General features: G+C 40.2%; 1 protein-coding gene across 1 annotated transcript in view; it reads left to right on the top strand.

The window, feature by feature from the left end:
- The first annotated feature begins 14,242 nt into the window (after positions 1-14,242).
- Positions 14,243-27,584, top strand: part of LOC128527603 (NACHT, LRR and PYD domains-containing protein 12-like) — a 35,667-nt gene continuing 22,325 nt past the window's right edge. Inside the window, exons 1-9 of the mRNA XM_053500069.1 lie at positions 14,243-14,413; positions 15,266-17,027; positions 17,357-17,530; positions 17,794-17,961; positions 20,609-20,782; positions 22,157-22,330; positions 22,512-22,688; positions 23,696-23,869; positions 27,004-27,177. Coding sequence (XP_053356044.1) covers positions 14,377-14,413; positions 15,266-17,027; positions 17,357-17,530; positions 17,794-17,961; positions 20,609-20,782; positions 22,157-22,330; positions 22,512-22,688; positions 23,696-23,869; positions 27,004-27,177 — 3,014 coding nt within the window. The 5' untranslated portion in view covers positions 14,243-14,376. The remainder of the gene's footprint in view (positions 14,414-15,265; positions 17,028-17,356; positions 17,531-17,793; positions 17,962-20,608; positions 20,783-22,156; positions 22,331-22,511; positions 22,689-23,695; positions 23,870-27,003; positions 27,178-27,584) is intronic.

The raw sequence follows: 27,584 nt of genomic DNA, 5'->3' as shown, positions 1-27,584 counted from the left end.
AATTCTGTCTAAACATTACACACTTTACTATAAAAAATGTGGATAACACAGTGTTAATGCAGTAACTACTGTAAACCTGAGGGAAATAAACAGGTGTGTGTGTCCTGTGGTGTTTCTTACAGATGTCTAAAGTTTACAGTTGTTATTTGTTAAAGTGAGAATCAAATTAATATTCATTCTAACAATTCATGACATATTTCCACTACATTTTTCTTTTTTTCACAAATAAACCAATAAACACAATGCCACTTCCTGATTTGATAACACACACACACACACACACGCACACACACACACACACACACACACACACACACACACACAGAGTGCCATTTTAGAGTGAAATGCAGAAATGTCAGATCAGAACTCCTCATAAGGATTTTTTAATGTTTCTGTTTTGACTAATAAACCTTCATGTGATAGAAACACGATGCTTTCATTTCCTTAAGAAGTTCTGTCGAGTAAATGTGACTCTTTCTGAAGTGTTTTATTTTCATGCAGTATGTACCTACAGTATGTATTTTTTTAGAATCTTGATCTTTATATTTAACATTATATAAAATATAGCTTTAAAAAGACTTAGTTTATCGAAACTTTCATATAGTTTGAGCTTCATCAGGCTGTTGGAGAGAGTGAACATCTGTATTTACATGATACTTTGAAGGAATTGGATGTTTATATCAGTAATTTCCTAATCTCTGATTTTTTTTACTCACCAGGATTAACCTAAATTTATGCTATAAGAAGTTTGACTTTCTAAAATAATGTCAGCGGAGTGTGAGAAAATGACGTCTGAAAAGAGTCTAGAAGAGGAGCTGGGAGAGATGAAAAGGTAAGTAGTTTAGCAATTTAGGAAAAAAAAAAAAAAACACCTGGTAAGAAATTCTGTGTGACCAGAACCATGACCAGTTACCATGATTTACATAAACATCAGATGCAGAATGTGTGTTAAATTTAGAGACTTTATAAGATAAACATGCTAAGACATTTCTCTTTACTCTTTAGTGGAACTGAGATAAGGCCAAGGTCTCCTGGATCCAGCTGTGTGTCCTTTAAGAGTGACTGGTCAATGCCACACCCACTCAACTTTAAAGAGGGAACAGTCACTCATGAAAGGTAGTTTTTTCATTGATTAAAAAATTTGATGTAAATTTGTTCATTTATTGTATAATGTAAAATAAAATGGACTCCTGAAAGTTCAATTTTATATTAAATTTAAAATATCACCATCATCATCATTATCATGATTAGCAGCAGTAATTTAGTTTGTTTGTTATAATACTTGTTAATCTGTTATAAATAGATTAACAGCTTTTTAACTATAAAGTGTAGTGATTCAGTTTACTTAATCCTTCAGCTGTCAATCATCTTCAAGAATGTCCAGGTTAGACTTCCTCATACTTGGGTTGAGTTCAGTCAGGGCTCTGTGCAGAACACCTGAGTTCTTCCACTCCAACACACTCTTAACACAACATGTCTTCATGGAGATGACTTTATGTACAGGGACATCGTCAGTAGGCCTGGGAATCACCAGACATCACCCGCTACAATGTTATCACAATACTTAGGTGTCGATTCAATTAATATTGCAATTCTGTAATTATTACAATTTTATAAGTATCCTAATTCAGTGTTAATGGATTTTTGTTTTGTTTAGTTTTCATCACAATTTTAGGACCTTGAACTTGAATTGAAAAAAAAACAAGACAAAAAGTTGTCATAACTGAAAAGTTTTTTGATCTTAGCTTTATTTAACAGCTTCACAACTGAATTGAACATGAATAATTAAATGTACTGTAGCCCGTTCCTTATATTAGTTTTCTTACTTAAAACCAAAGGCCGTCTGGCATAATTATTATTTCTAAACAAACATCACTAATAATTCACTCCTGACACACAGGATGCCGATGTGTGAATAGTTTAGAGTGTACTACCTGTAGGGTTATTAAAAATGGCAACATTTTACCGCCTCAAATACCTCCACAGTCTTGAGCCAGTGTAAGCCTGTAAGTGTAAGTGTGTGTAATGTGTGGGTTTGAGACTAATTTGCTCAGAGTTTGGAGAAAAAGGTCGATCAGAGGGTTTTAATGTGCACAACTTTTGATATTGTAATGCCATAAAAAGTGTTTCTGTTGCGCAACTCGGATGCTTGTACACACGCACAGAATTGGTTTTATCCCAAGTGATCGGTCGAGGCTGATCAAGCTGAAAAATCAGGACCAGTTACTATGATTTACATAAACATCAGATGCAGAATGTGTGTTAAATTTAGAGACTTTATAAGATAAACATGCTAAGACATTTCTCTTTACTCTTTAGTGGAACTGAGATAAGGCCAAGGTCTTCTGGATCCAGCCGTGTGTCCTTTAAGAGTGACCGGTCAATGCCACAACCACTGAACTTTAAAGAGGGAACAGTCACTTATAAAAGGTAGTTTTTTCAACGATTGAAAATTTTGATGTAAATTTGTTCATTTATTGTCTAATGTAAAATAAAATGGACTCCTGAAAGTTCAATTTTATATTAAATTTAAAATAGCACCATCATCATCATCATCATGATTAGCAGCAGTAATTTAGTTTGTTTGTTATAATACTTGTTAATCTGTTATAAATAGATTAACAGCTTTTTAACTATAAAGTGTAGTGAATCAGTTTACTTAATCCTTCAGCTGTCAATCATCTTCAAGAATGTCCAGGTTAGACCTCCTCATACTTGGGTTGAGTTCAGTCAGGGCTCTGTGCAGAACACCTGAGTTCTTCCACTCCAACACACTCTTAACACAACATGTCTTCATGGAGATGACTTTATGTACAGGGACATCGTCAGTAGGCCTGGAAATCACCAGACATCGCCCGCTACAATGTTATCACAATACTTAGGTGTCGATTCAATTAATATTGCAATTCTGTAATTATCACAATTTTATATGTATCCTAATTCAATGTTAATTGATTTTTGTTTTGTTTCGTTTTCATCACAATTTTGGGACCTTGAACTTGAATTGAAAAAAAACAAGACAAAAAGTTGTCATAACTGAAAAGTTTTTTGACCTTAGCTTTATTCAACAGCTTCACAACTGAATTGAACATGAATAATTAAATGTACTGTAACCCGTTCCTTATATTAGTTTTCTCACTTAAAACCAAGGGCCATCTGCCATAATTATTATTTTTAAACAAACGTCACTAATAATTCACTCCTGCCACACAGGATGCCGATGTGTGAATAGTTTAGAGTGTACTACATGTAGGGTTATTAAAAATGGCAACATTTTACCATCTTAAATACCTCCACAGTCTTGAGCCAGTGTAAGCCTGTAAGTGTGAGTGTGTGTAATGTGTGGGTTTGAGACTAATTTGCTCAGAGTTTGGAGAAAAAGGTCGATCAGAGGGTTTTAATGTGCACAACTTTTGATATTGTAATGCCATAAAAAGTGTTTCTGTTGCGCAACTCGGATGCTTGTACACACGCACAGAATTGGTTTTATCCCAAGTGATCGGTCGAGGCTGATCAAGCTGAAAAATCAGGACCAGTTACCATGATTTACATAAACATCAGATGCAGAATGTGTGTTAAATTTAGAGACTTTATAAGATAAACATGCTAAGACATTTCTCTTTACTCTTTAGTGGAACTGAGATAAGGCCAAGGTCTTCTGGATCCAGCCGTGTGTCCTTTAAGAGTGACCGGTCAATGCCACAACCACTGAACTTTAAAGAGGGAACAGTCACTTATAAAAGGTAGTTTTTTCATTGATTGAAAATTTTAATGTAAATTTGTTCATTTATTGTCTAATGTAAAATAAAATGGACTCCTGAAAGTTCAATTTTATATTAAATTTAAAATAGCACCATCATCATCATCATCATGATTAGCAGCAGTAATTTAGTTTGTTTGTTATAATACTTGTTAATCTGTTATAAATAGATTAACAGCTTTTTAACTATAAAGTGTAGTGAATCAGTTTACTTAATCCTTCAGCTGTCAATCATCTTCAAGAATGTCCAGGTTAGACCTCCTCATACTTGGGTTGAGTTCAGTCAGGGCTCTGTGCAGAACACCTGAGTTCTTCCACTCCAACACACTCTTAACACAACATGTCTTCATGGAGATGACTTTATGTACAGGGACATCGTCAGTAGGCCTGGGAATCACCAGACATCACCCGCTACATGTCACACACACCCGTTCCGCGACCGGCACTAGGACCCGGAAGTAGTACGGTCGCGAAACAGGAAGCATAAAAGGAGCCAAGATGGCGCCTCACACTCGCTCAGTCATTGAGTTTCGCCCATGTTGGTCCAGATTGTCCGTCAGCCAAATCGTGAGTACTCATTTTCTTGGGTTTGCTTTCTGATCCGAGTGTGTGTTTATAGGACGCGGGTTAAATTTGTGTTTTTCCCTTGCTCCCCTTGTGTGAGAGTCCTTAGATAAAATCGCGTGGTTATCCTGCCTATTCGCTTACTTCCGCGTTTGGGTTTACCATCCACGCTACAAAGGGCTAACTGCTAGTGCTAAAGTCTTCCGATCATCCAGGTTAGTTCGTGACAGAATGACTGAGCCACAAGCGGTAAACCCAGCGGATTATGCGCGCATCTGCGACGTGGTAGATCAGCACGCCGCGCTGATCAATCAGCTGAACGGAGAGCTCGCTACTCTGCGCCGGAGCGTCCAAGACGTCGCGGCCTTGCGCCGCGGGGTGGCGGAGCTTCGGCGGGAGAACGCAGCTCTTCGCGAGGCGGTTGCTAGCGCGGCTACCCGGCCTCCCGTCGCGGCGGCCGCAGCTCTGCCCCCCCCCCCTTCTCCACCCTCTGATGTTTTCCTTGCTTTTCCGGACAAGTGGGATGGCACAGACGGGAGATGCAGTGTGTTTCTAACTGCCCTCGATCTCGTGTTTGAGTTTAATGCCACCAAATACTCCACGGATCGAATGCGCATTGCTCTCCTCGTCTCACTGCTATCAGGGCAGGCAGCTGAGTGGGCCACGGCAGTTCTTCGTTCCGATTCAGATACCGCCCATTCATACAATGAGTTCACTCGCCAGTTAAAGCTTACTTTTGAACACCCTGCGGGCGAGGTGGAGACCGACACGAAACTGTACCATCTGCGGCAGGGTGGATTGTCCGTGAGCCGTTACACCGCGGATTTCCGTACTCTAGCAGTGCAAACCTCCTGGGGAGACGCCGCGCTCCGGACATCTTACTACGAGGGACTGGCTCATAGGATTAAAGACGAGCTAGCCGGACGAGAGCTCCCCGCCACACTGGAGGGATTGATTCAGCTCGCCCTCCGGATCGACCAGCGCCTACTCTCTCGCCCGAAGCCAGCCCCCAGAACCCTGCCGCCAACACCCACCTTCGCCCACGCCACTGCACGACCACCGACCACCTTCACTTACACCACCCACGGGGATGTCGGATCTCCACCTCCTGCCGTGGTTGACACCGGAGCCGGGGAACCCATGCAAGTAGGACGCGCCTCCCTAACCGTGGCCGAGAGTGAACGCCGCTTTTGAGAGGGGCTGTGCGCCTATTGTGGGTCAGCGGTGCACCACCGAGCAATCTGTCCTTTCCGTCCGGGAAACGTTCAGGCCCGGTGAGGAGGGAGAAAGACTCACCGGGCCCCCTCCAACTCTCCTCCACGACCACTGACACCATCCCTCGTCTCACGGTTAAGGTAATCCTCCAATTTGGTCACAAACGGGTCAGAAGTACCGCGTTCATCGATTCTGGTGCCGCTGGTAACTTCATTGACTCTACCTATGCCAAAGAAATGGGGGTAAAGACCGAGGCGTTATCCCAGCCCGTTCGGATCACCTCCGTAGACGGTCGCCCCCTTTCCTCCAGTCCCATCACCACTCAGACTCAGCCTATCACCCTAATCATCGACCGACACCAAGAGCAAGTCCAGTTTCATCTCACCTCCATCTCGTCACCTCCTCTCATCCTCGGACACCCTTGGCTACTTCAACACGACCCCCTCATCTCCTGGACACAGAACCGGATCTTACAATGGGGGCCGACCTGCACCGAACTGTGCTTACAGGCATCGGCTGGGACATGTTCTAGGGAGTCCGAGGCCCCCGACGTCGACATCAACGCCATCCCCACCACCTACCGGGACCTGGCTGAAGTGTTCTGCAAGAAGCGCGCCACACACCTACCTCCTCACCGCTCCTACGACCTCGCCATAGACCTTCAGCCGGGCGCCGTTCCCCCCCGCGGCCATCTTTACTCTTTATCTTCCACCGAGACGCAGGCGATGGAGGAGTATGTAGCCAATGCACTGCGTCAGGGTACCATCCGACCCTCCTCCTCGCCTGCTGCCGCGGGTTTTTTCTTCGTGAAGAAAAAAGGCGGGGAACTTCGCCCCTGTGTCGACTATCGGGGGCTCAACAACATCACCATAAAGAATCGTTATCCCTTGCCTCTTACCAACTCAGCCCTGGACGCCCTCTCTGGTGCCACCATTTTCACTAAGTTGGACCTTCGGAGCGCCTACAACTTGGTGCGCATCAGAGAGGGTGATGAGTGGAAGACGGCCTTTATCACCCCCAACGGACACTACGAGAGCTTGGTGATCCCTTTCGGCCTCTGCAACGCCCCCGCCGCCTTCCAACACTTCATCAACGATGTCCTCCGGGACATGTTGGGGCGGTGGGTGTTTGTCTACTTGGATGACATCCTAATCTATTCACGCACCGTCGACGAGCACGTCTAACACGTCAGGGCAGTTTTTAAGAGATTGCTCGCTCACCAGCTGTACTGTAAGTTGGAGAAGTGCGCTTTTCACGAGCGCTCCACCACGTTCCTGGGTTTCGTCATCTCGCCCCAGGGTGTGGCCATGGACCCGCAGAAACTGGAGGCTGTGCGTCATTGGCCCCTACCCAAGACCCTCAAGCAGCTTCAACGGTTTCTCGGGTTTGCGAACTTCTACCGTCGCTCCATGTCTCGTCAGCTACCAACCTGAGTCCATTTGAGGTATGCCACGGTTTCCAATCTTCCATGTTCGAACACCAGGAACCGGAGGTTGATGTACCGTCGGCCCAACAGTTGGTCCGTCCTTGTCGACGGCTGTGGCGCCAAGCCAACCACGCCATCCAACAGGCCAACGCTTGCTACACCACTCAACATCGCCGTCGACACCCTCCGGGACGATTGTACAATGTAGGTGACAAGGTATGGCTGTCAACGAAAAATCTTCATCTCCACACAGAGGCACGGAAACTTTCACCCCGATTCATCGGCCCATATCGCATTACCCTCCGGATCAATCCTGTCACCTACCGGCTCCAGCTGCCTGCGGCGCTCCGAATCCATCCGGTCTTCCACACCTCACAACTGAAACCCTTCACCACTTCACCTATGATTCCACCCTCCCCCCCTGCTCCTCCTCCCCGAATCATTGACGGTGGCCCTGCCTACACCGTGCGCCAGATCCTCGATTCGCGACCAAGGGGCCGGGGCACCCAGTACCTGGTTGACTGGGAAGGCTACGGTCCCGAGGAGCGATCGTGGGTTCCGGCCCGGTTCATCCTCGACCCAGAGCTCATTAGGGATTACCGTCGTCGGGTATCCTCCACCCCAGGACCGTCGGGAGTCGGTCCTGGACAGGGGGGTACTGTCACACACACCCGTTCCGCGACCGGCACTAGGACCCGGAAGTAGTACGGTCGCGAAACAGGAAGCATAAAAGGAGCCAAGATGGCGCCTCACACTCGCTCAGTCATTGAGTTTCGCCCATGTTGGTCCAGATTGTCCGTCAGCCAAATCGTGAGTACTTATTTTCTTGGGTTTGCTTTCTGATCCGAGTGTGTGTTTATAGGACGCGGGTTAAATTTGTGTTTTTCCCTTGCTCCCCTTGTGTGAGAGTCCTTAGATAAAATCGCGTGGTTATCCTGCCTATTCGCTTACTTCCGCGTTTGGGTTTACCATCCACGCTACAAAGGGCTAACTGCTAGTGCTAAAGTCTTCCGATCATCCAGGTTAGTTCGTGACACTACAATGTTATCACAATACTTAGGTGTCGATTCAATTAATATTGCAATTCTGTAATTATCACAATTTTATAAGTATCCTAATTCAGTGTTAATGGATTTTTGTTTTGTTTCGTTTTCATCACAATTTTAGGACCTTGAACTTGAATTGAAAAAAAAACAAGACAAAAAGTTGTCATAACTGAAAAGTTTTTTGATCTTAGCTTTATTCAACAGCTTTACAACTGAATTGAACATGAATAATTAAATGTACTGTAGCCTGTTTCTTATATTAGTTTTCTCACTTTAAAACCAAGGGCCATCTGCCATAATTATTATTTCTAAACAAACGTCACTAATAATTCACTCCTGCCACACAGGATGCCGATGTGTGAATAGTTTAGAGTGTACTACCTGTAGGGTTAATAAAAATGGCAACATTTTACCGCCTTAAATACCTCCACAGTCTTGAGCCAGTGTAAGCCTGTAAGTGTGAGTGTGTGTAATGTGTGGGTTTGAGACTAATTTGTTCAGAGTTTGGAGAAAAAGGTCGATCAGAGGGTTTTAATGTGCACAACTTTTGATATTGTAATGCAATAAAAAGTGTTTCTGTTGTGCCACTCGGATGCTTGTGCACACGCACAGAATTGGTTTTATCCAAAGTGATCGGTCAAGGCTGATCAAGCTGAAAAACCAGGACCAGTTACCATGATTTACATAAACATCAGATGCAGAATGTGTGTTAAATTTAGAGACTTTATAAGATAAACATGCTAAGACATTTCTCTTTACTCTTTAGTGGAACTGAGATAAGGCCAAGGTCTTCTGGATCCAGCCGTGTGTCCTTTAAGAGTGACCGGTCAATGCCACAACCACTGAACTTTAAAGAGGGAACAGTCACTTATAAAAGGTAGTTTTTTCAATGATTGAAAATTTTGATGTAAATTTGTTCATTTATTGTCTAATGTAAAATAAAATGGACTCCTGAAAGTTCAATTTTATATTAAATTTAAAATATCACCATCATCATCATCATGATTAGCAGCAGTAATTTAGTTTGTTTGTTATAATACTTGTTAATCTGTTATAAATAGATGAACAGCTTTTTAACTATAAAGTGTAGTGAATCAGTTTACTTAATCCTTCAGCTGTCAATCATCTTCAAGAATGTCCAGGTTAGACCTCCTCATACTTGGGTTGAGTTCAGTCAGGGCTCTGTGCAGAACACCTGAGTTCTTCCACTCCAACACACTCTTAACACAACATGTCTTCATGGAGATGACTTTATGTACAGGGACATCGTCAGTAGGCCTGGGAATCACCAGACATCACCCGCTACAATGTTATCACAATACTTAGGTGTCGATTCAATTAATATTGCAATTCTGTAATTATCACAATTTTATAAGTATACTAATTCAGTGTTAATGGATTTTTGTTTTGTTTCGTTTTCATCACAATTTTAGGACCTTGAACTTAAAATGGAAAAAACAAGACAAAAAGTTGTCATAACTGAAAAGTTTTTTGATCTTAGCTTTATTCAACAGCTTTACAAGTGAGTTGAACATGAATAATTAAATGTACTGTAGCCTGTTTCTTATATTAGTTTTCTCACTTAAAACCAAGGGCCGTCTGCCATAATTATTATTTCTAAACAAACGTCACTAATAATTCACTCCTGCCACACAGGATGCTGATGTGTGAATAGTTTAGAGTGTACTACCTGTAGGGTTAATAAAAATGGCAACATTTTACCGCCTTAAATACCTCCACAGTCTTGAGCCAGTGTAAGCCTGTAAGTGTGAGTGTGTGTAATGTGTGGGTTTGAGACTAATTTGCTCAGAGTTTAGAGAAAAAGGTCGATCAGAGGGTTTTAATGTGAATAATTTTTGATATTGTAATGCAATAAAAAGTGTTTCTGTTGCGCCACCTGGATGCTTGTGCACACGCACAGAATTGGTTTCATCCAAAGTGATCGGTCGAGGCTGATCAAGCTAAACAACAGTCATTTCTGTTGACTATACAGATCTGGCCTTTAAAAACGCACGTTTTCGGAAAAGTGATCCAACGACTTGCCGCGGTTGCGCGCGGCAAGCTGTGAAAATGCCCTTCAATACCTGTAGGGGGCAGTCATGTTTCAGTAAAGTATTGTGTGTCTACTGAAGCCAAAAAATGTTATGTCTCTTAGGCGCCCATTAACAGCAAGCGACAGAGCTCATAAACGTGTCAAGCTCAAACTGTTATGTATTTATTCATCATTTTCATTCAGAATTATTATTATTAGTAGTAGTAGTTCTCCGAATTTATTATTATTTTTCTTATTATTGTTAAGCACCCGCGCGTGTGCAAAAGGACTACAAAGATGTATGACATTAGCCTATAACAGTATTGTTTTATTGTTTTTATGCGCTTTAAACACAGATGGGTACTGGTGGCTCAGTGGTAGGTGATTCGCCCGCCATGCGGGAGACCCGGGTTCGATTCCCAGCCAGTGCTCAATATGCTGGTGCTATTCGCTAAAATGCCATAGATATAGCCATTACATTATCAACTTATGCTTCAGTACTAAATGCATGTTTGCAATTGAGAATTTTTTTTGCTTAAGCTATGAAACACATTAGCACTCACCTCACAGTTGCTATAATTTAATGATTATCATAAGCAAAAAGTGTAAAACAAAGGATTCACATTTATTACATTTTCACCCAGAGCGGGATTCGAACCAGGGTCTGGACGATTTTATAGAACGTGATTTTATAAATGTTTGAAAGCAAATAAGCTGCGCTGTTCTGTATTGTTTTTGGTGAACTTGAGCGCGTCAGAAAATGAACGCAAACGTTTTTATAAATGGTCAGAGTCAGTCTGCTTGCTGTTTTCCCGACGTGTTCATAATCATTAGTCTACTTCTGCCGGTGCGCTCTGGAAAACTTCATGCATGCGGCTGAGCGCTGATTAAAACTTTGGAGTAAATTAAAGAGGAGAATCACGATGCCGAATTGAAGTCCTGAGCCCAAATCTCATTTAAATTAAATTAACAAATACTATAAGTAAAAAAAACAATAGCCCACGTTTAGAAACCGTTTATAAATTCTTTTGACATGAGTTGGCCCTGTGTTATGCGCAGAGCGCCGGGAGATTTCCTGAAGCTCCGAAATCACTGGGGCATTTTTTCTAAATAGATGCTATTGTTAATAACTGATGGAGGTTTTGAGCTGTATATACACGCAGTTTTGAGGGGTTTAAAACGAATTAGTCCGAGCAGACCTACATGAAAGGTGAGAAGTGAGTAACTGCGCGCGCTGTCGCGGTGTATATACTGTACAACACACGTTTATCAACCTTTTGATAAAAACGCTGCCTTTTGTAAAGTGAAAGTACTTTACAAAAGACAAACTGCTTTATTTTAGTCATGAATTCACAATCACATCACATTCCAGCTATTATTTCCAGCCGTGGTTAAATAATGTATGAAATAATTATTAAATGCTGGACACAAACAGCAAATATGATGATTATTATAAAAAGCCCGAAGAAGTTCGTGGTCATAAAATAATATTTACTTAATAATATAATATATATAGTTCATTCATGTCTTCTGATGATGTCGACACATTTTTTACGTTTTAAATAAGATATGTTGGCATATTCACGAATCAGGACATTCGCATAGTTAAGACTATCAGATAGCCTTCTATCAGGAAATTAAATTAATTTCAACACCATGTAAACCGAGACATTGCCATGTCTTTTACTGTTTTGTCCCTGTTAAAACATTACAAAAAATATATAAGAAACTTATTAAGAATTTTAAAGCACGAATTTGGGCATCTCATTTCATCATTATGAAAATAATATGAAGCACATATACACACATTTATCATGAAAGATCTGTTGTAAAGCAAAATAAAATTCATGTTTGCTTCAGCATTGGAAACAATATTGCTTTAGACTAAGTAATTATACACAGTTCTTCGTTGTACAGTACTTGGTCCGGCGTTTAGATAAAGTCCTTCCATGCGCCATCTGGCGGATATTCAGTGAAGCACAACACATTTATTTAAATTCCCGAATGTTGTATACGGCAAGTCGCGGCGCGCCGCGCGCTAAATTGAGGCATCCCGCAGGAAAACACGCGCAGTCTTAATGGCCACATCTGTAGGTTTCACTACAAAGTGTGGAGCAGAGGTCTTTAATCAAGGGCCAGTTTGGCTGCAGGCTTTTATTCAAACTGAGCAGAAGCATGCCCTATTTCACTCGTTTAATCAGTTCATCTTTAAACTGTCACAGTCTCCACTGCCTTACACATTATTTATCCTGGAGAGCTCAATGTTTTATGTTTTTGGATCATTCTGTTTCTACTGCAAAGACTGTTGTGTGTGAAAATCCCAAGAGATAATAAGTTTCTGAAATACTTTGTACAGGTCATTCTGGTACCAACAACCATGTCACAGTTATAGTTACAGAGATCACAAATTTCCTTCGTTCTGATGTTCAGTGTGAGCTTTACCCGAAGCTTCTAACCTGTATTTACAGATCTGGTCTTTAAAAACGCACGTTTTCGGAAAAGGGATCCCACGACTTTCCGCGAGTGCGCGTGGCAAGCTGTGAAAATGCCCTTCAATACCTGTAGGGGGCAGTCGTGTTTCAGTCTAAAGTATTGTGTGTCTACTGAAGCCGAAAAGTGTTATGTCTCTTAGGCGCCCATTGACGGCAAGCGACAGAGCTCATAAACGTGTCAAGCTCAAACTGATATGTATTTATTCTTCATTTTCATTCAGAATTATTATTATTAGTAGTAGTAGTTCTCCAAAATTATTATTATTATTATTATTGTAACGCACCCGCGCGTGTGCAAAAGGACTACAAAGATGTATGACGTTAGCCTATAACAGTATTGTTTTATTGTTTTTATGCGCTTTAAACACAGATGGGTACTGGTGGCTCAGTGGTAGGTGATTCGCCCGCCATGCGGGAGACCCGGGTTCGATTCCCAGTCAGTGCTCAAAATTCTGGTGCTTTTCGCTAAAATATCACGATATAGCCATTACATTATCAGTTTATGCTTCAGTACTAAATGCATGTTTGCAATTGAGAATTTTTTTTTCTTAAGCTATGAAACATATTAGCACTCACCTCACAGTTGCTATAATTTAATGATTATCATAAGCAAAAAGTGTAAAACAAAGGATTCACATTTATTACATTTTCACCCAGAGCGGGATTCGAACCAGGGTCTGGACGATTTTATAGGATATACGGATATTATACGGATATTATTTAAGCAACGCCACACCACGTGGAAAGCAACAAAAATGCTGAGTGTCAGCTATTTACGACTGGCCCCCGCGGAACACAGAATCCCCGGGCTTTGACTGCGCTTTTTGCATGATTTTATGAACTGTACTGCTGCAACATGATCGGCCGATTAGATAACTGCAAAGATGTGAAACGGACAACTGATCTAAACCATTAATGTGCAGCATCATAAAGAAACAGCACAGAAATCTGACAGAAACATTAAGAAATACAACTGAGTGAATTTGTGTCGTGAGTGTGTGGTGCTATAAATGTAACGTTTACAGTGTTTGTTTATCCACAGAATCACAAAACAGAGCTCGAAAACCATCTGCAGAAATTCACTGGAGTCCATATTCAAGGTGTGTGTGTGTGTGTGTGTGTGTGTATAAGAGTGTAAACAGTCAAATATTACATAAGGCATGGTTACTTTTCTTCATAATTTAGCTATGGGCTATTTTTAAAATTAAAAAGTAGATTAATATAATGTGCAGTTGTCTAAAATATTATATATAAAACTAAAAAATTATCTGCTTTAATTCATAGTTTCTACCTCAAAGTGTAAACTCCTCTGTCATAAAGACTTTCCCATGTGGGAATAAAATAGTCACAACTTTGACGGTTACAAAGCATTAATGCTGAGTCTCCTTCCATACATGCTAAATAAACCTGTACTTAAAGAAACTTCACAATATCAATCATCAGCCTGAACACTGTTTAGTGTTTATGTAGTAAATCCACCATACAGGTCTCTGTGAATGAGCCGTTACTATAGAAACAATTACATTAGAAAGACAGCATTAATATAAAGCTGTGATTTGTAGCTGCACTACTGTCAGAGCTGCTGTTCATCAACACCCTCTGACCAATCAGAATCTAGAATTCAGCAGCACAATAAAATCACGTTATCACAATATGTAACAATTTTATTTCATTATGTTTTTCATCAGAAGCTGGAGCACAAATTTATCACATTATTGAAAAACAAGTTGAACAGATTTAAGAACCTACTTAGTGCTGATTACCCAGCATGCTCTGAGGAGGAGGAGGAGGACTGTGTTGGAGAGGGTGTGCTGAAGATCACACTACACCTCCTGAAGAACATGAAGCAGAAAGACCTCGCTCACAAACTGCAGATCAGTAAGAGTTTTAGATTATTAAAATATTCTATAAATACTATAAAGGAGACAGACTGGTCTTCTGGTCTGTATAATCATACTGATACAGTTTTATTCACATTAGTAATATTTTTTGTAAACAAATGAATTAGTAGTAGAGATAATCCTAGAGAGACTGAGGAGGAGCTTCTTCACGCAGGCTATACAGGCTCTCAACCAGAACTCCACATAGGACTCAACTGATTGGACTTGCTATGTTTCCTTCACACGTGTTGGAGCTCAACAAAAACCAACCAGACTGAACATTTAAACATTTACACAGAACTGCAGCACACAGAACATATATGTTGCACATTTCTCGTTCTGTTTACATATAAATGAGGACCACTATTGAACTTTAAAGATGGACAATACCAGTGCTGCTCATCATTTCATTTCACACTCCATGACCACACACACTGCTGCTGTTTCACACTGCACACATTACACATTACATCTACTTTATACAGTTTATTTATACACTTCATACTTTTTAAATTTTTACATATTTCTACTTTCTACTTTATTTTATTGTAACAAAATTACTACATATTGTAGATTTTATATTTTACATTCTTTTCTACTGGCATTCGCCTCTCTTATTTTCTCTTTAAGTCACAAACAGTCGTGTAAACATTTCACTACATATCATACTGTGTATGGTCGTGTATGTGACGAATAAAAATTTGAATTAGAATTTTAAATTTGATTCATAAAATGTCTGTTTTTATGTATTTATTAGAAATTAATTCCTTTTTTGATCAGTATTGATTTTATGTATTTATGTATTATACGTACATGAAAATAATGACATCATATCTCTCCTGTTTGTTAGAGCTGGCCTCTGTGTATCAGCGGAAGCTCAAATCCAAACTTCTAGATAAATGTAAAAGAATTAATGAAGGAGTCTCACAGCATGGGACATCAACACTTCTAAATCAGATCTACACAGAGCTCTACATCACAGAGGGTGGGAGTGGAGGCGTCAATAATGAACATGAGGTGAGACAGCTTGAGACGATGTCCAGGAGACCAGCAGTAGAGGAGACACCCATTAAATGTAATGAGCTCTTTAAAGACAAGTCCATCAGAAGTGTGCTGACTAAAGGAGTAGCTGGAATTGGAAAAACCGTCTCTGTGCAGAAATTCGTTCTGGACTGGGCTGAAGGGACAGTGAATCAGGACATCCTCTTCCTGTTTCCTCTTCCCTTTAGAGAACTGAACTTGGTCAAGCAGGAAAACTTTAGTCTGATTACACTTCTTCATCAGTTTTTCCCTGAATTTGAGGACTTGGAAGTAATAGACAATGATATCTACAAAGTTCTGTTCATCTTTGATGGTCTGGATGAGTGTCGACTTCCTCTAAATTTCCAGGAGAATGAGATGTTGTGTGATGTGACAGAGTCAGTCTCACTGGATGTGCTGCTCACAAACCTCATCAAGGGGAACCTGCATCCCTCTGCTCTTCTCTGGATCACCACTCGACCGGCAGCAGCCAATCAGATCCCTCCTGAGTGTGTAGACCAGATAACAGAGGTACGAGGGTTCAGTGATGCTCAGAAAGAGGAGTACTTCAGGAAGAAGATCAGTGATCAGAGCCTGGCCAATAAAATCATCAGACACATGAAGTCTTCCAGAAGCCTTTACATTATGTGCCACATTCCAGTCTTCTGCTGGATCTCAGCCACTGTTCTAGAGAGAATGTTGGGTGAAGCAGAGAGTGGAGAGATCCCCAAGACCCTGACTCAAATGTTCACACACTTCCTGGTTTTTCAGATCAAACACAAGGACCAAAAGTACCAGCAGAAATGTGACCTTGATCTTCCCCAGACCAGAGAGAGTATCCTGGCTTTGGGAAAACTGGCTTTCCAACAGCTGGAGAAAGGAAATCTGATGTTCTATGAGGAAGACCTGAGAGAGTGTGGCATTGATGTTAAAGAAGTGGCAGTGTACTCAGGAGTGTGTACTCAGATCTTCAGAACCGAGTCTGGACTTTACCTGGGGAAGATGTTCAGCTTTGTGCATCTGAGTGTTCAGGAGTTTTTGGCTGCTTTATACACATTTCTCTGCTTCCTTGACAAAAAGACAACACTAAAACAAACCACTAATCTGTCTGGTCTTTTCAAGAAGTCAGAAATGTCTGAGTTCCTCAAGAGTGCAGTGGACCAGGCCTTACAGAGTGAGAACGGACACTTGGACCTTTTCCTACGCTTCCTTCTGGGTCTCTCAGTGGAGTCTAATCAGAAGCTCATTGGAGGTCTGCTGACACACACAGGAAGCAGTTCTGACTACCAAAAGAACACAGTCGAGTACATCAAGTTCAAGTTTGAACACAATCCATCTCCAGAGAGATTAATTAATCTATTTTACTGTCTGAACGAGTTAAATTATGATTCACTAGTGAAAGAGATCCAAAGCTACATGAGCTCAGGACGTCTCTCTGAAGCTGAACTCTCACCTGCTCAGTGGTCTGCTCTGGTCTTTGTGTTACTGACGTCAGAGGAGGATCTGGAAGTGTTTGAGCTTCAGAAGTTTATAAAGTCAGATGAATGCTTTAAGAGACTGCTGCCAGTCGTACAGGAAGCCACAACAGCTCTGTAAGTAAACCTGTTTCTCTCTTCAACAGAGAGGAACTGTTCTGATTTGATTTTACAGCAAAATGTCGATCTACTCTTAGTAACTTATTTATTCTAAATATGACTGCATTGGTACTGATACTGGTGTTGGACATCAGTCTGATACTGAGCTCTTTTATGTGAAAAAACTATTCAATACCAACATCTGATATCAGGTGATACTATGTGATGTAGTGTGTGTTATAGGGCTGATGTACAGATAGACGAGAAACAGCAGTGATCTGCATTAACTTAAACAATTAATGTTTAAAACAGTTTTTTTAAGCTCCTCTGACATTTTCTCCTTTCAGACTCAGTGAGTGTAACCTGACAGAGAGAAGCTGCTCGGCTTTACACACAGTTCTCAGCTCAGAGTCCTCCAAGCTGACTGAGGTGGATCTGAGCAGGAATCCTCTGGAGGACTCAGGAGTGAAGCTGCTTTGTGCTGGACTGAAGAGTCCAAACTGTAAACTGGAGACACTGAGGTTGGTTTGTCTCTCCTATTACATAGACTTTACATAAAGGGTATACAATCAAGAAATACATGCACATTACAGAGGAAGATGTATCTGCACAGTCTTTCATTAATTCTTGTGTTCTTGTCACCATCACTATAATATGGTGATATACCTCCACTAAATCATCTCACAATGTGTTTTAATTATTTTACACAGTACAGTGACATCAGTGGTGAGTCTGCTCACAGACAAATGGATAAGTTTATATAATGATTTTGTTTTCTCTGTAGACTTTCAGACTGCAGTATAACAGGGGAAGGATACACTGCTTTGGCTGAAGCTCTGAAATCATCTCACCTGATAGAGCTGGATCTCAGAGGGAACGACCCTGGAGACTCAGGAGTGAAGCTGCTCACTGATTTACTACAGGATCCAGACTGTACACTGAACACACTGAGGTCAGGAAAATATACATAACACAAGTTATTATAAAATCATATTCTTGAACATATGTAGGAATGTTACAGAATGAAAGTGTTTATTATTAAATATTAAATATGTAGGGTTTCAGCTCTGGGTCAGAGGTGAATCGAATCCTTAAGTATTCGGGTTAATTTTACTAAACTGATTTAAGATTTATAGCATACACTTTATAAATGTTTAGCATGATTTAGTGTATCTTACCAATTCTGCTTATCCCGTGGCCAACGATGATAATACAAAATCTGGTATTTACCAATTATGAGCAAGATAACGTAAGATCTGAGTAAATGTTTACACTTTCAAATACATGACAAAGACAACAGTTCTTTATAAAGAAACAAGAATTTATTTGACTAATCTACGATACATGAAACTACGCTACTTTATCACACACACACACACACACACACACACACACACACACACACACAAACATACAAACAGTTTGGAGTGTAAAAGTTATTGTTGTTCTTCTAGTATGGTCTACTAGACCTGAGAAAGTCACAAGAGCAGAGCCTTGGGTTTAATCCTACAGTTTAGTTATGAATCGAGCACCACTTTTCACAAGTTATGAAGCTTTGTTTGTTTACTTGCGGTACGTGAGAGTTGTTCTCGTTGGTTCACCTTCGGCGAAGGGAATCACGGCGTTGCTTATTGGTGGGTGGCCTGAGGTTGAGATGACGTCTTTGGGGAGAACCCTTCAGAGAGGCGTTGGAGGCTTTGTTACCCATGGCGGCGCTCTGGAACTTCTTCTGAGGGTTTCTTCATTGCAGAACTTCTGGCACAAAGTCATGTTGAGAGACTTGAAGTTCTTGAAAAGTTCTTAAAGAGTGGATTAAAGAGAGGCTGAGCCTGCTTGCTTCCTTCAGACGGCGTGACGTTCAGCCGCAGAGCGCCCGCAGGGGCGGCGAAAGCATGAGCTGCGAGTGGTCGAGCTTGCTGGTTACCTCATGCCGCGGGTCCGTCCCCCTGAAGCAGGTTCTTTGTTCTTGAGCCACGAGATGAAGCAGAAAACACATTCTGGTGGTCAGCAACTGCCAGGGGGGTTGTGAAACTGTCTTCTTCCTCATGTGCAAGGAGGTTGCCTGCAGATTTACACCATCTGAGTTGGAGATGTGTAAACTGCTTCTTTCTTGTTTGCTGATGTTGTGTCTTCCTTCTTCAACGGCTTGCTGATTTGTACCGTTTGAGGTCGGGGTTGGTGAAAGACTTCTGGGTTTCCTCTTTTGACCAGGTCAAGCTTCCAGCTGCTTTGTATTACCGAGAGACATAACGTTGTCATCATGGCGCCGTTTTGCTAGAAGGTGGCAGATTCACGGCTCCCTTTTTGGTGGCCTGCTAGTGCCTACAATATCTTAATGATGTGTGTATTACGCAAGCAGAGGTGTGATATGTACGATCTGAACCTACATTTCATTTGATTCACATGAATTTGGAAAAAAAGAAACTGGTTATGACTCACTACTGCTCAACATTTTTATACTATTTAACAGTTTAAACCTACACTTGTGTGCTGTGATTTCACTTAGTTGTGTATTGTGCTTGCAGTGAAGTTATCAGGAATTAAGGAGAAATAAGGAACTGTATGAAATAAAATCACTAATATTGTCCTGATCTTTACATTTAAACTGGTAAAACAATCTTTACACTCAAAAGTATATTTATGACAGATTGCGAGTAACCCGGTTTGTCGTTCTGCAAGAAAAGCAACAAATGTTAATAAATTTTGTCTTGATAAATGAGATTTGTCTTTATTTATGAGTGCCAAGTATCACTGAGTATCATGTGGCACGCATGCACTTCTTGTTTAGGTGCTGAAAGTCACGTGACCACAACTGAGCCAATGGTTCTTCTCTAAAGCATCTTTTAATTTGTTTGTGTGTGTGTGTCTATACTCGTGGGGTGGGTGCGAGTGTGTGTGCGCACGTGCGGTGGTGGGTGTGTGTGTTTGTGTGTGTGTGTGTTTGTGTGTGTGTGTGTGTGGCTCCCTTCCCCCCTTCCTTCTCTCCTCTCTCTGGTCTCAATCACTGCAGCTAGGATTCTTTTTGTAGTAAAGTGGGTTTATTGTTCACCTATCCACTAGATGGCAGTAGTGAGTAATGGTAAGGATTTTTATGTCCAAAAAGAGCGGAGAACAAGCCGCTGAATGCAGGAAGCAGAGAGCATGTGTGTCATTAGTTTTTGTTGTAACTATTTCATGCCTTTCTGTTGTTGTCAATAAAGGCATAAGTTAAAGAACTGTTGGCTCTGTGTTAATACACATTTCAAAGGTAAAGTGCAGGTTAATTTGTTTTATTTTTACTTTATATTTTGTATTTATTATTTTTAGATTTTTTGATAAAAAAAATATTTTTAGATATTAGATATTTTTGGGTTGTGGAAAGAATCGTCTGAGTTTTCATTATTTCTTATGCGGGAAAGTCACTTTGATATACGAGTGTTTTGATACACAAGCACGCTTCTGGAACTAATTATAATTATTAGATTCTGCTGTAATAACATATTTAATAATTTTTACTTTTCTTTCATCAGCTACTTCACCGGCTTGGTGTAGATATCAGGCTAATAGATCTAAAGTCTAATTCTGTACACTTGTACTGTTTGTGTTTTTTTTTTTTGCAGTCTGTTGAAATGTGCTGAGGCGGAGGAAGCCTGTGTTTCTTTAACTGAGCTTCTCGGTACAAACCCTTTACTGCAGAGAGAACTGGATCTGAGTGGGAAAATATCTGCAGACTCAGGAGTGAAGCAGCTCTCTGTTCTACTGAAGGATCCACACTGCAGACCTGAGAAACTCAGGTGTGTGTTCTGATTTCTGCACCTATTCTAATTCTCCTTAGAACCAGTAGTTGGTGTTTCCAACTCACAGCTCTAGTGTGCTTGTGTTTTTTTTTATCCTGGTAAATTATTTCTTAAAGTTTGTGAATGTTTGTGAAGGACTGAAGTGCAGTGTGTGATCCCTCCTCATGTCCAGCAATCACACAATAGACACCGCATTCACCACTGACCAGGATAAACCTCATGATTAAGAGGTGTGTATATATATATATATATATATATATATATATATATATATATATAGTATACACTAGTGATGCGCGGGTCGTCTGGTAACCCGCGGACCGCGGGTCGGGTTGGGGCGGGTAAAGAAATTGTCACTTTATTTGCGGGGCGTGTTGGGGCGGGTCGTTAAAAACAAAATTCAATAAAAAATCCATTTATGTTGCGTGCAATTCCCTATAGCCTATATTAAATATTTGGGAATATCTATTTTTATATTTTATTAAGTTCTTTGATACGTCACGTTACAAGTCACGTTACAAGTCACGAAAGCGCCAAGCAGCTACCGCTGCCAGTCACAACAAAAACAAAGAAATAAAAGTGAAGATGGAGGACGAGGTGCGGGAGAAATTGAGGTCAGGAAATTTACATCATTAAAAGAAAAAAAGGTCAGGCTGCTAAATCTAATGTTTTAGCATTCTTTTTTTGCACAGCGAACGTAAAAACGCTAAATGAACATTTCCGTGTGATAAATGAAAAAAAAAAAAGTCAGTGGTTACTTAGCGTAGGCTGTAAACTGTAGGCCTGCCCTATACAAATCTAAAATAAAGAATTGTTTAGCCTAGATTCCAAACGCTTGTAAATTTTTTAAATGTGTATCATTATTATCAATGACCTGATTTATCGTTCATATTCATAATCATATGTTGTTGCCAGTTTACAGGGCGATGTTTCCAAGCACTTTCAGGCTGAAATAAAGGCTGTTTTCAGTTGAATTAAGATGCCTAGTATGTCTATTTAATGGTCACGGGTGCGGGGTGGGGCGGGTTGTAAAAATAGAAACAGTGGTGCGGGGCGGGTTGAGGCGGGCCAAATAATTTCATAAAAGCGGGACCCGCAGGTTGGAAATATACCCGACCCGCGCATTACTAGTATACACACATTTAAATCTAACTAATGCTGTAATCGTTACTGCTGCACCAAAACATCTGGATTTGATGTGATTTGCTGTGAATCTGATGGATGTTTATTACACAGTGATGATAAAGAATCTACTGCACTGTGTGTACAGCCTGGACAGAGTAATTAGTTATAAATGTTTAATGATCATGATGGTTGGTTATCTGTTCTGTATTTAAAGATCTGTGTCTCAGCTGTGTTCTCTGTCTGCAGGCTGAGTAAGAGCGGTATTACAGAGAGAGGCTGTACTGATCTGATATCAGCTCTTACTTCAAACCCTTCACACCTGACAGAGCTGGACCTGAGTGAGAACACCCTGGGAAATGCAGGAGTGAAACAGATCTCTACTCTACTGAAGAGTTCATCCTGTAAACTCCAGAAACTTGTGTATGTCATTTAATAGCATAAGTTACTGGATCAGTGATATTTTTACTTCACTGTCAGTATATTTGTATCCTGTAGGAACTGATTATAGAGTCACTCATTCAGCAGTGCATTTAGATTAATCTTAGTCAGTAGTGGTTAAAGGTTAAAGTTAACAATGTTTACCTTCTTGTTCCTTCTCCAGACTTTTAGACTGCAGTATAACAGGTGAAGGATACACTGCTCTGGTTAAAGCTCTGATGTTAAACCCCTCATCACACCTGATAGGGCTGGACCTCAGAGGGAACGACCCTGGAACATCAGGCCTGAAGGAACTTAGGAATTTGATGAAAAATACAAAATGTAAACTGAATACTTTGAGGTGAGATTTTTTCCCCAGTATTTGTAAAATCCAGCCGTAAATTCTCAGTAACTTTTCATTGTTGTGTAAAGCCACACCTGTGAATTAAGATTCAGTCGTCAGTGACGCTTTAAATTAATGTTTATTTCCAAATCTGCTGATCAAAGGGTCAAGTCTGACAACCTCCCCCTTATCTTACCCCAGATACCTTACCTCAGGGTAATTATATGGGACTGATGAGAATCACACAGTACATATAGAGATTCATATGTACATCATATTATATCAAAAGACGTAGATCAACTTTTTATTCGCTACAAATTACATCATCCACCATCACCTCATACCTGATAACTTCCAGATCTCATCATACCATAGTCTTGTTCTTATATTGCAGTGTAAAATTCTTTATTTTTTATTCCCCCCTTATCTCCTTCAGTGATGTATACGGGAATTTCCAAAACATGTTTTTGTTTTAGGCAAGAACTAAATTAGACAATTTGGCCATATTCAGATTATTATTATTATTACTATTTTCAATATTATTATTATTATTATTATCATTATTATTATTATCAGGTGATCCATGTGTGTATTAGTAAATTTTAATCACACTGTTGATTAGTAACACTGTTCACTACTTCAGTTTGACTGTTCTACACTGTTCAGCTGATCAGTACATATCTAAAGCCCCCACTGCCCCCAGTGCACTACACAACTGCATGTTTTTCTATAATGTCCAAATAAATTCCAGTTTAAATAAGGAATTGTTTAAAATTGTAGTTTTAAAACATTAACACTGCATTGCTGTAAATATAATTAGTGTTAGAATTTATTCAGTTCAATTCATTTTTATGTATATAACACTTGTAACAGAGGTCATTGTCACAAAGCAGCTTTACTGAATCTGAATCAAATGAGGGAAATCAGTAAAAAATGTGAGAGAATATGTATAAGTTAGACATATACAGAAATACAGATATATAAATGTATCTGTTCTTTCTCTCTCTCTCTCTCTCTCTCTCCAGGTTGTTGAAAAGTCCTGATGCACAGAGAGCTTGTGATCATCTGACTGGTGTTCTGGGTATAAACCCCATACTGCAGACGGATCTGAATCTGAGCGGGAAAATAGACGGAGACTCAGGAGTAGAGCAACTCTGTGTTTTACTGAAGGATCCACACTGCAGACCTGAAACACTTCAGTAAGAACTATTATTCTGTAATAATCTGGAAACCTCCATTACTAATGTAAATGTTGAATGGTTTGTTTTCAGGTTTGATTGGTTGAGTTTCTGTGCTTTTAGTACTAGTGAGTAGTTTAACACTAGAAGCGGCAAGCAGCGGTCATTTGACCGCAAGGGGGTAAAAAAAAAAATAATACTTCACACTCGATCAAATTCCAGGACCCTCCTTTCATGACTTTTTCTAGTTCTGTGAGCTTAATCACCCTGTATGCTTACATTTTCAAAATCGCACCAGTAAAAGCCAGTATAAAGCTATTTTGCTCTTATTTACGTGAAATCGGTGACACCTGTGCGCTGGTCATGCCGTTTCCTGCCTTTTCCAACCAGCGATTCTCATTTCTCTCAGCAGATGGCGCAAGGGATTGCACCAACTATCTATGCGTCATTCAGTGCGTATATGTAACTATCTCAGGTTTCATTCCATATATGCAGTTTTTATATATATATATATATATATATATATATATATATATATATATGTTTCCGTGAAATATCGACAATTCGCCATTCATTCCCGGCGTTGATAATTAGAGATATTTTATAAGGACATTTAAGGGATTTCGCTTTACTTCATTTTATAACGTTTTGAGAAAATTAATTAGTTTGTTCATTCTGTTAGAATCTTCCATGAAATTATATCTAAAACAATGTAATGACCCCTCCTGAGGATATAAAGCCTCATTATTGTGTTTGAATAAATCAGATCTACCACAGCAGATATTAAACTATGCTATGTCATAACCGAAGCAAACACCAAGATTATGCCTCGTTTCGTTCAGTGTTGCTAGGCAACGACGACGCGCCTAATCGGCGGGAACGTGGTTCACTTGGCCGCGGTGTATTATAAACCTGCGAATTGTTTCACTGCTTATGTTCATGTAATAAAAGCGAGGGAAATGTGGAAGTGATGTGTGGCCACTGAATGAGAACTAAATCAAAGATTTCGGTAACGACACTGAGTGTAACATCTGCATAGTGACACTAAACAGCTGAACACCTTCACTTTTCTGTTTACCTCTGAGAAAAAAAAGCTGTATTTAGTTTGTTTATATTCAGAGGAACACCTTCCAACCACCTCTCATAGTCTATTGTTAGTTTTAGTGATTTGGCAGAAACTAATTATCACTACATAAGTACCCCAACATCATTGATCATGAGTTTCAGCTGAAACTAATTCTATACATGAAACAGAACAGTTTATCAACTTGAAATATACTAATTTTAGAAATATATTAACATGTGCAGACATTTAGTTGAGGGGGCGCTGCCCCTCTTGCCCCTGAATAGAGCCAGCCTCGATTATACACACACACACACACACACATATATATATATATATATATAGCATGCATCTTTATACATTTGGAATCTGCATCTACATTTTCTGTTACATGTATAGAATTATTTAATATTGTTTTAGCGATAATTTCATGGAAGCGAGTTCAGAAATAAATCGCTGCTCCGAGACGTTCAGAAGCTTCAAATAGATTGAACAAACTAATAAATTTTTTCCATACGATATAAAATTTAGTAGAGCTTTCCTCTTTTTTATAGTACGAAGCCCCTAGATGGACAAAGGAGGAGAAAAAATGGCAGAAAAAAGTCATGCCAAAAACTTTGGGTTATAATGCAAAACATGACTTGTTTTTTTTCTGCCGTTTTTTCCCTCTTCCTTTGTCCCCTTAGAGACTCTGTAGTAGGTTTTCTAAGATAAATATGAAAAAAAAAAGATACCGCTGATTATCAACGCGGGAATGAATGGCGCATTGTCCAAGTGCAAGTTGATCTTGGAGCTAAACTATTTGCTTTGGGTGAAAGCGCCATCTAGCGATCATTGTGTGTCAGCAGCAGCTTCCCATTCAAAACAATAGGCGGTCAAATGACCGCTGAACCGCGTTATAAGTAGGTGACACTGGCGCGGCGCTTCTAGTGTTAAAGAGAACAGGCTGTTAGTAGAGAACTGATTTCAGATTAAATCACCAAAGCACTTCAATACACACAGAACACAGACAATGGAGTATTAATGGGAGATTTTCTAGCCATAAACCCAGAGTTAAGTGTGACGAATTGTTCTTTCAGACTCAGTGAGTGTAATCTGACAGAGAGAGGATGTTCAGCTCTGCTCACAGCTCTCAGATCAGAATCCTCCACCCTGAGGGAGCTGAATCTGAGTAAGAACAGGATTCAGGATTCAGGAGTGAAGCTGCTCTCTGCAGAACTGAAGAATAAACACTGGAAACTGCGGACTGTGAGGTAACGTCTAATTACCACACACACATCTAATACACTGATAGTACTGAACTCTCGCCCCTTTCACACAGACAGTGTGGGAATATTGTAGCGTCATCACACCTTGGTGTTCTGTATAAAAGTAATGGAGGTGGAATCGGGGGTTGTTGTTGTTGTCATGGCTTTAATCCGGGAGCAGAGATAGTGATGAGGCTGAGAGTAAATGTGGATGAAAGTGAGACACACCATCATGGAACATTTGTGATGTGTGATGTGTGTAACACACCACTGGAAGGTTTAAACTGCAGTAAACACTTAGCGGCTAACTCACAGATATGTTATGAATGTGTATCATGAACAGTGTTAAAGCCAGAGTGCAGCAAAAACACTGAACTGAAGGATCGACTGAGACTGAGACTGATCAGTAGTGACAGACATTTATTACAATCTGTTTAAAAATATTTAAGTGTTTAAAGTACAGCTAACTGCCCTGAGTTCATTATAGCATTAGTAGATACAGATAAGATTTTATTTTTCTTTTGACAAATTCCACCTTCTGTATCTATGATTGGTTTAGTTGTCTTAGCTGTGACAAAGAGCACAAAGGTGGGACTTAAACCCAGCATGTGTTCATTACAGTTAAGCATTTTTGAGTGATGTAAATGCTAGCAGAAGCACCTCACCTCATTTTTCCTCTTTGTTTTCTCGTGTGGATGTTTATCACACAGTGATGATAAAGAGTCTACTGCACTGTGTGTACAGCCTGGACAGAGTAATTAGTTATAAATGTTTAATGTTTATGATGGTTGGTTATCTGTTCTGTATTTAAAGATCTGTGTCTCAGCTGTGTTCTCTGTCTGCAGGCTGAGTAAGAGCGGTATTACAGAGAGAGGCTGTACTGATCTGATATCAGCTCTTACTTCAAACCCTTCACACCTGACAGAGCTGGACCTGAGTGAGAACACCCTGGGAAATGCAGGAGTGAAACAGATCTCTACTCTACTGAAGAGTTCATCCTGTAAACTCCAGAAACTTGTGTATGTCATTTAATAGCATAAGTTACTGGATCAGTGATATTTTTACTTCACTGTCAGTATATTTGTATCCTGTAGCAACTGATTATAGAGTCACTCATTCAGCAGTGCATTTAGAGTAACAATGAATCTTAGTCAGGAGTGAACAACTTAACAAGAGAATGTGAGTTACGTTAGAGTCGGTTTGTGAGTTTAAACCCATTAAAAAGCAGCTGAGGCTGAATGTTGACGGGGCATAGAACAGAACCTCTTGCATAGCAAAATTACAGTACTGTGCAAAAGTCTTGACAGATCTGGTGACTGTAAAGTGTGTGAAAATCCCAGCAGATCAGCAGTTTTGTAAAAACTCAGACACATGAATTATTAATTTTGTTGTCTTTACAGACTTTACAGTCAAATAAAATGTTTTT

Source organism: Clarias gariepinus, chromosome 7, assembly GCF_024256425.1.
Source record: "Clarias gariepinus isolate MV-2021 ecotype Netherlands chromosome 7, CGAR_prim_01v2, whole genome shotgun sequence".
Taxonomy (NCBI): domain Eukaryota; kingdom Metazoa; phylum Chordata; class Actinopteri; order Siluriformes; family Clariidae; genus Clarias; species Clarias gariepinus.
Note: the sequence above shows the minus strand (reverse complement) of the source record. Positions and strands in the feature narration are given on the sequence as shown.